Raw genomic sequence first — 9,637 nt, forward strand, 5'->3', positions numbered from 1 at the left:
GTGTGTGTGTGTGTGTGTGTGTGTGTGTGTGTGTGTGTGTGTGTGTGTGTGTGTGTGTGAATGTTTGTGTTAGACGGCTTTTCATTGTACATATCTCAATACCAAGAGCTACTGAACTATTTGCCAAAAATGCATCACCAATACGTGTGTATTTTTCCAAAGTGGGCATTAAAAACAACCAATACATTTATTAAAAATATCATTTCCTAAAGGCCAACTTTAAACTGCATCTCAGATAGAGACACCTAAAAATTAAGTAAATCAAAGTTGGGTCTTTTACATGGATTAACATTCTAAGGTTTGATATTTTGTGATTATTCTATTTTTTAAAATTTCAACTGTGTCTCTGACCAGCTGCGTGCATCTTTCACTAAACACATTAAAAAAACAAGCAATTGGAACCCACTTAATCAATATATAACATCTCACAAGTGACTGGCAGTCACTGCACAATTTTTTTTTCACAACAAGTGAACTACTTGTAAATAATTTACTTTGATTTAATTAGATTTAATAAATAAAAGCTGCAGAATAGTGTTATATTATTGTTAGAAAAATTAAATGCATACATCTCAAACACACAGAGATCACACTAAGTCATTGTCAAAGTAAGTTACAAACATCTTGAGCAGCATCATATAAGAATTGAAACAACATCAGAAAGATAAAATGCTTTTGAAATCAGTGACACTAACTAATGCTTTTAAAAACTGTTTCACACTAAATTTCCATGTTGGAATACTAGCTCTGAATTTAGTCCCCTCTTCTGGTATTTAATCAATGTAATCCACTTGTTTTCTCCCCATAATTGTGCTTATTAGATAAAACTACAAATATGACTTCCAATATTAGATTTCTCAAGGAAATGAGATCATTGAATTCTATTTTTATCTGAACAATCACAATTGGCATCTTTTCCAATTAAAAACACATGGCACAGAACATTTGTTCCATACCTTCAACAGACTGACTTGAAAAATATAAATATATACTGTATTTATATATAATGCATGTATGTACACTATCAATATTCACATTAAGGAATCGGAACAATTTTATTGAAATTACATTTTAAGAAAGCCTTCTGTCTGTGTTTTCAATCAGACTTCATATCTGAGTAGAGCAGTAAGAATTTTCAAGTAGTACCATATGGGATGGCGCTTCTTAAACCTAAAGGGAACACACTGGTGAGATCTACATATATATATTTATGTATGCATTTTTAATGTACATGGTTTCAGGTTTGCAGTATCCACTGGTTATAGCTTACAGGGTACAAAAGCTGAAAGTGTCATAACGCATCATTGCTTCCTCTCAACTGGTTGCTGGAGGCAGAGCTCACTCCCAGCAGAGACTATTGGCAAATTGTTCTCAAGATGGTGGTTGATGAGATGACTTATGCTGTCAAATATACGGTCTTTAGTACAAACCTTAAAAGAAGAGGATGAAACAGCATACATTAAACAAAAACCAAAAAACATTTCTTTCCTTTAACCTTTTGCTAATATTCTTTGGAATTAAAATGAAATATCATGCATCTCTTTTACTCCATATTTTTGTTTGTGCCTTTTTCCATCAAAGTCAATGGACATTTTGCTGCCCCCAAATTAACTGTTTTCCTGTCTTGTCTCCAGATTTCTATTTTGCCTGCTATATTTGGGGAAGAGTCCACCATCTTTACTGAGGCTGAATAGGTTCTGCAAAAAAAATTCCATTAAAACTATTTTTCCCCAATGTAAATTTGGGCTTTAATGAAACTTTTTTCTTTTTCTTTTTTTTTAAGTTTCTGCTTTCCTCAAACATTTCCCATTACCACTGAAAAGCCAAACCCCTGAAATCCAAACATTTTACACAAAGCTCTACATTTACATGAACAGTTTAGCAACAAGCAGCTTTGGTGCTCCAAATTTTGGGAGGCTTCAGTTACTTTTAACAAATTGAAAAATATTTGTTTTTTCAGTGAAACTCAACATTTTATGCCGGACATGTGGAATTTTTGGTTTTGTCAATTTTTTTCAATGAAACAAAACAAACTAAAAAAATGCTGACCAGCTTCAGTCCGAGCAGACTGAGTGACATATCACCCCTTCAGGATCCTCTTTGATTTCAACAGGGCCTGATATATACAATGTCCTCCATCATTTCTTCCTGAAAAGCCACTCAGCTCCAGGGAAGCATTCCAAATACAAAACCATATTCTGTATTTATCTGCATGTTTGTTCTATACTGCATCATACCCACTTTGTCCCTTTGGGCTTAAACAGCTTCATAAAAAAGGAATCTGCTATTTGTCTAGCACTTTTCCAGACTTCTGTACTACTATCTTATTATATAAATGATCACAACCAAAACCAACTGGATGTAAAGAACATTAAGTTTACAAAGTCAAGCACTCTGAAGTTAGAAAATGCCAGAACTAAAGTAGCTTTTGTATGTATAGGCTATGATTCAGACTTTAATTATATGGTCATATGCTATTATTCCTAAAGGATCCCTCCCTTATTTGTTTGAACTGCTTTTTTTTTCCTCAAAGACTTATAATTTTCAGATTTTCACCCCTGCCCAACATAAAGCCCCTCTCCTGCCCAATATCAGGTCTTTGTTCCAAAGAAAGAAGTCTTACAGCTTCTTGATGAACAGTCTCTTAAGAATTTCTTTGACAATGGCAGAAACAACCCAACAACTTTTCCTTGAGAAATGAAAGAATAATTTCATTCTAAGGCAGACACCAAACCTGGAAAATTTCTCCCAAAATGGCTCTGGGGGAGATTGGGGGGCAGGCAGGGTCCATGGGGGGTTGCTGGGGTCTGGGAGGGTTTGGCAGGGTCTGGGAGGTGGGGGGGATTTCTCTCCCACCCCCCATGACCAGGGGCTCTGTATAGCCCTCTACCCCACACCAACAGACTAACAACCCCACCTCCCAGTGACCTAATCCTCCCCCAGCCTGATGACCCCTCCCCACAACTCAACTTACTTGCTCAGGTCCTGGCATTGGCAAACAGTAGCAAAACCAGCACCAAGAGATGCTTGTGGGATGGAGGCTTTGGCAGGCTTGGTGGTGGGGAGGGGATGCACTGGATGGTTCGCAGGGGGCCCATTGTCCATCTTGGGAGGAGGAGATGGGAGCTAAAATAGCCCCGTGTCAGACAGCGGGTAGGAAAAATGCAGCCCCAGGGCTTTTATAGCCCTGGGAACTGTACAGAAGTTCAGAACAATTAGATTGGCCTAAAAATAGCCAACCGAATCTAAGTTAGGTCAATGTTGGAGGTAGGGTTAATTTAGATCAGGTAGGCCATTTTTAGACCAATATAGCCATCCTGAACTTCTGTATTATTCACACTTAGATCAACCTAACTAGTGTAAGGGCCATATCAGGGCCAGTTTTAATGTGATCTAACCTCCCCAAATGTCTGTACCTACCCTGTCTAGCTCAAGTAAAAGGATCCCATTTTGAAACAAAGCCCACCAGCCTCAGCAGCATTTACTTTTCAGACCTGACCCCCAAAAGGGCCGGTTTTCTTGAGTTTAAGGTAGGGTGTCAAAGGTACAGGCCACAGGCTAGATATGGCCTTCAGAGCCTTATCATCCAGACCATGGTGCATGGGTCTTAAACCAGTCCTGCATGCCGCATAGAGCATATGCTGGCTCTAGCCCTGAACACTACATGAAGCATGTGGGGCTAGTTTGGGATACACGCTGCATGGACCACTTATGTCAGACTGGCCCTGCACATTGCATGTGGTGTGTGGGGCCAGTCTGTGAGCCCAATCCAGTTCATGGACTGGCTCGGTGCCCCTAATCCAGCCCACAGGGCTGAATAAGTTTGATATCTCTTTTTTTCTACACCACTGTGTCTAGTACTACTGCCATCACCCAATCTGTGATGCAAAGCCAGGCAGCCCCCTTTGAGTAGCCCTAAGCACATACTTTCTATTTCTATCAGGGTTCATGTGGCTGGCTCAGGGCTACACCAACGAGTCAATACTGCCTCATTTCCAGGATTTGGTACAACATATGTAGTCAGACCATGCATCTCAGAGCTTGGGCACTGCACAGAGACAGTGTAGACACGCACAAAGAAATGCAGACTGTGAAAAAATAGTCTCCCAAGGCTTGTAGTATGTTTGCATTTTGCTAGGCATGCTCATGACATGCTGCAAATGAGCTAGCGGGTCACAAGTTATAAGGCCAGCATTGTTAAGAACAATAGGCAAGCACTCCAAAGAGAGTGAGTTTTTCAAGTGGTGTGTAACTTTTGATTAGCACCTCCTTGACTAAGCAGTCCTTGAGACTATTAAGGGCTTTTATTATGACCAGCAAGCCAGAAAGCCAAGCTGACAGAGTACTGGAACAAGCCTGCCCCAGATGGACAGCCTTTCCAAACAGATGTGACTATTGACTCTTCACGGTTGATAAGTGTGATCACATCCCACCTTTGAAGGATATGGTCAAGCTTAGCCCTAGTTTTATAAAGTGTTTCAAACACAAAAACCACCCAATGGGCACATCTACACGTATGCATTTACTGCTCAGTAACTGAAATTACTGCACAGTACAGGTGCTCATCTACACGTACACACCCGTACTGCACAGTAAATATGGTGACTTATGCTGGCTTGAGCATAAATTAGATACCTGCATGATGCAGGTAGCAAATATATATCCAATTATTTACTATGCAGTAACACACATATAGACAGACACCTTACTGCACAGTAACATTGTGTGTGTGGACTGACTTGGGACTAACTTTAGTCCCAAACAAATTCTTCAATTCTTTAGTCCCAAAACAAACATAGAAAATGCTTGTTCTACTAATTTCTATAATGCATTAAGGATATAAATGACATGGCTTGTAGAGGACGGTATTAAAAAACAAAGTCTATTAACAGTGTTAATGCACTTTAATGCCTGCACGTGTAGATGCTGGCCTATTCCTGCCTATTGTGCAGTAAATTACTACACCGTAAATTTAAGCCAGCACACATATATGTGTAGACATGCCCACTGAAATGCTGCTTCAGTGCTGGAGCCCTCTTTGGGTGGAATCATGCCCAGTAGAGTTCATTTGTAAGACCCAGTCAATTAATGTCTGTGGAACATTTTGATGTCAATAGAGAGAATGTGCTCCAAGTCATGAGTGTTGTTGAGGGTAGGGAAAGCTGGTAATACTAATACATCTGTATAGTAAACAACATCCTTTCAGTGCACTGCCCCCATGCCTAAAATAGGAAGGCTTTTTCTATGTGGACATCTGGAATCTGACATGAGAATGTGAAGTATGAAATATGCTTTATAAGGTGCAAGGGAGGGAAGGATATACGTATGCTGAAAACTCTCCAGCTAGATAGTGACTTGGCTTGCTGTCCTCTGCATGGGCATAAGGAGCCACATCTCCTTCTGAAGGAGTTATCCTAGCCTTGAAGTCCTTAGGAGTTACTGTGCTTTGTAACAGGTATGCTGGAAAGGTGATAAAAGGAACCTTGGCTCTACCGTCTATACTCACTGGACAGCCCAGTAGAACCAGTACAAGGGCGTGAGTGTTCCTGTTTACTATTATAAGCACAGACCTGGGGTGTCAAACATGTGGCCTGTGTTCTCCAGCCTCTGGGGCTCCTAGTGGGCCCAGGACTTCAGGGCCAGGGCCAGTGTGGGATGAGACCTGCCACATAATTTGGGGCTATGGAGCCTCTTTGGAGGTGGCCTTTGGTGGCAGGGAGGCAAGCAGTGGCTATCGTTTTCAAACTGTGTTCTGTGGAAGCCCAGCATTCTGCGAGAGGTCATCAGCCTAAGGGTTATCATGAGTTTGAGACTTCTGGCACTGACCAATAGCAAACCATTACTCGCGTCCTCCCAAGCTAAAGAGGAAGGAGACTATCCTTTTGAACTCAAGGGCACATTACAAATGGGTTCACAAATGGAGGGAAGGGATGCAAGAAGTACTGTCGCAGGGAAAAGGAGTGGAAAGATGTGGGTTTATACTCTCTCCCTGTACCAACCAGCAGAATTGCCTAGGCATGGAGGAGTGGCACTGGCCATGTACTTCCTATTCCAGAGTATAGCTGGCTCATTGCATCTCTGCACAAGCCAGATAACAGTCCCGTAAGGATACAATAGATCCCTACTATTAAAATCTCACAGCACCCCTCTAAGACAATTATTTGCATGTTAAGTGAAGATAAAGGCCTTCTTCAGGAATCACAGAATTGCTGGAAAACCTTCAGCCTGTAAGTAAAAGAGACATATCTCTAGTTAACACACAGTCCTTCTAGCTTGTTGAAAACGATGGAACACAAGTAGTCAGAGACTACTGCAGCTGTAAAAACCAAACATTAAAATATTCCTTCACTGCCCTCCTGTGGCCAATACAACTACAGCATAGGCAATAATCCTCTCTAGTCAAAGCTTTGTGATCTCTAGACCAATGGTTCTCAACCTTTTTAGATTCAAGGCACCCCTCCATAACTTTTTTCCACTGAGCTGTACCCCATATAAAAATGAATTTATTCTTATAGGGCCAGTAAGGGCCCTTATCTTCTCACTGGAATCTGCATATCTTGCTTAGCTCCTCTCTCCCTATAACACTTTTTAAAAGCTGCTGTGTTACCCTAGTTGGGAATCACTCCTCTAGACCCCAGATTTAACCTCAGTGACCTTATGCCAGTTTCTCAGTTTAAGTCAGTTAGTGCAGCCAGACGTGGCCTCATGGATGTATATAACACGTGCCAATTTTTGACAGGTATCAGTTGCTCTGACACCTGCTTTTAAACTAGTCTCATACGGAGGAGTAGTTGGTTGGTTAGGCACTATTAATACACGACTGACATATATTGCAACACACGAGATGCTTTGAGTCACCAAACTGAGACACATCAACAAACTTAATACAGCAGCTGCAAAAATACCAAAGCTCAGTGTACTTGCCCAGCTCTGGCTTCTTTATGTGGCTCCATTGCTAGAAAGCCCAAGTCACCAGCTGAGGGAGTCCTGAGGTGCTAGAGAGAATTGTTGTGTGCCAGTTTCCTCTTAGCCCAACTTTAGAAAACATCATGGCCAGGCTGGCCCTGTGCCCTGACAATCATCATTTATCAGAATGGCATGTTGTTACCTCGAGCACCACAGTGTAAGTAAAATCAGTGACAAGACTGTTTTAAGTGATTCAAGAAATTACCCAGCCACTGATTCAGGAAGTCATAAAAGTGTCTTGTCAGAGTTGACCACTGCGCTACTTCTCCATTTCAACTTGAACTCAAGAAAAAATGATCTGAAGGTTGCCTTTACATGGATAATTCCTGCAGCAGTTCTTAACCAGACATCATAAACTGAGGCTTAGGTTTAAGTGATAGACACTTTATACATGCCTCTGATAATAATTAAGCATTGACAAAGGTAATCTTCTGCTTTACAGAACACTATTTTACTGTTATTGAGAAGTCAATACTTACAATTCCTTCTGGATCCACTAAAAGAAGATGTTTGGCTTGTCCGTTATGCATACCAGTCAGCACATAGGAACCTGGATTTGTAGTGCTTTTTCTGACCAAGAAGTCTCCACATTTCTTTAACAACTTTTCTGCTTCTTTCCTGCTCATCTCCCCTTGATACCAAGGTTCTGTACTTAGGTCTTCCATCATAGCGCAGTGAGCCGCTCTGGATAAAAGAGGACTGGTACATTCAACTGAAGTTGCCTTATTCAGCACAGGCCCAGTAGTTTGATTCTTCAATGCATCTTCAAATGGTTCTGGTTACAGAGACAAGTGCAAATCATTCACAGGTAAACTGAATTACAAAATAGTATAAATCCAGCCATTTTAATCCCTTTTTTTTGTAATAGCTACTTCCATTTATCCTTAAGAGAAAACAAACATAGAAAATGCATGTTCTACTAATTTCTATAATGCATTAAGGATATAAATGATATGGTTTGTAGAGGAGGGTATTAAAAAACAAAGTCTATTTGGACTTGATCTTTTAAAAGGGAATAATGGCAAAGATCATGTATTTATAAACACCTGGCACTTGCATGTGCTGGAAGGGTTCAGAACCCTCCTTTTGTCTTGCCGCTTGCTTTGGGCAATTTAAGTTTTAATATCTGGCACAGTCTGAATAGTCAAGTATATTGCACTGATAGCTGCTGGAAAGGCACTTCGTGCCAGAAAGCTTATCTAATATTTCTCCCAACTGGACAGTTAGTCCAGCAAAGGATATAATCAAACAAACCTTTCTTTTTTTTTTTCCAAAATACAGTTTTCTTTTAACAAGCATCCATCCTCCTGTTTAATCACTGTGATGAGCTCCTTATAAGTCTATATACTAGGGGATAATCTGCATTACCTAACCTGACCTTCATCCTAATGTGGGTTAACAGATTTTACCTTGTTTGAGATGACTGAGGGCAACACTGTGGGGAATGCCTTTTTCTAAACCAAAAAGGTTTTGTCTAGACTAGGATTTAACCATGTGATGTTAGAGGTTCTAGTAGTTTAATACAGAAAATGTGGTGCATACTTTGAACTGTGCTAAACCAGTCTATGTAAAGCTTAGGTCCCCCCACCAGATTTTAGTTTGCCTGCCTAACACTTGTCAAAAAAAACATACACTGCTTTGTGTACATGAGACTTTTAAAAACACATTAGTAGCCTGGATCATCCAATGTGGTTTCTGAAAACTTAGCAACGAGGTTGTAAGGCATTTGCATTACAGTTCTCATTTGGCACCTCATCAGCTCAGGAAAATGCAACTTAACATCAGTCTGGGCTGGAAGAGTAGATGGATGCTGAGGCTGCAAGGCCTTTCTTCTCCTCATGGGCTTAATGGGGAATGAGTAGAAGGAGAAGTGTCTTAGTCCTTATTTACACCAAGAAAAATCTCATGGCCAGAAACAAGTTAGTAATATGTATTAATGACCAAAATGTCAAACAAGGCATAATACTTCATCCCTTCAGTTAACCAAGATCAGCTAGATTGCTCAGGCTCCAGAAGCAGTCTAGCCATGGTAGCACAGAGCTACATACAGGCTAATTTAACCTGCTTCTCAACAGAGTAAATCATCTGGCACAGAGCTTCATGCATAGGCAAACTACTCCTGGTACATAAACTGATTCATTTAAGGCTATCAGGTATCTCTCAACTGTACTTCAGTCTGCAGTAGAGATATCCCATTACACATTTTTTACAGTAACAAATTATGCTTAACATTGTGTTGGTTAACATATTTGTTAACAAGATGCTTTTTTTCCCAATGTAGACAAGCTTTTAATGGTGGACAGGGAGTACAGCTGCACATGATTCCCATTCTCATGTGTGAAGATGGAAGGATTCTGTACTTTTGGGCTGCATCCATATAAGATGCTTTATGCGAGATTAGAGCAAATTACTGCCCAGCAAGCACCACCATCTACATATGCAGGTGCTTACTGCACAGTAATTTGCTCTAATAACAAGTAAATTTGCTATTTGTAAATGCAAAAAACAAAATTACTTGTGATTACTTATTGTACCATACCGCATGTATAGACAGCCAACTGGGAACAAACTTGTTCCTGGGAAGATTGTTCCCAGCCCCTGCCAGGAGACAGCTGTTTCCTGGCCCTGTGCTCCCTGCCAACCCATGGGCTAGCACCCAAAGGGAGCCTAG

The 9,637-nt window shown here is 40.6% G+C and overlaps 1 protein-coding gene across 1 annotated transcript in view; it reads right to left on the bottom strand.

Annotated features, from left to right (window-relative positions):
- Nucleotides 1–489: 489 nt before the first annotated feature.
- SHC3 (SHC adaptor protein 3) overlaps nt 490–9,637 on the bottom strand; it is an 88,023-nt gene continuing 78,875 nt past the window's right edge. Inside the window, exons 11-12 of the mRNA XM_019555406.1 lie at nt 7,446–7,741; nt 490–1,430 (exon numbers count right to left, since the gene is read on the bottom strand). Of these exons, the coding sequence (XP_019410951.1) occupies nt 1,302–1,430; nt 7,446–7,741 (425 nt within the window). The 3' untranslated portion in view covers nt 490–1,301. The remainder of the gene's footprint in view (nt 1,431–7,445; nt 7,742–9,637) is intronic.

Source organism: Crocodylus porosus, unplaced genomic scaffold, assembly GCF_001723895.1.
Source record: "Crocodylus porosus isolate Cpor-Errol unplaced genomic scaffold, CroPor_comp1, whole genome shotgun sequence".
Classification (NCBI taxonomy): Eukaryota; Metazoa; Chordata; order Crocodylia; family Crocodylidae; genus Crocodylus; species Crocodylus porosus.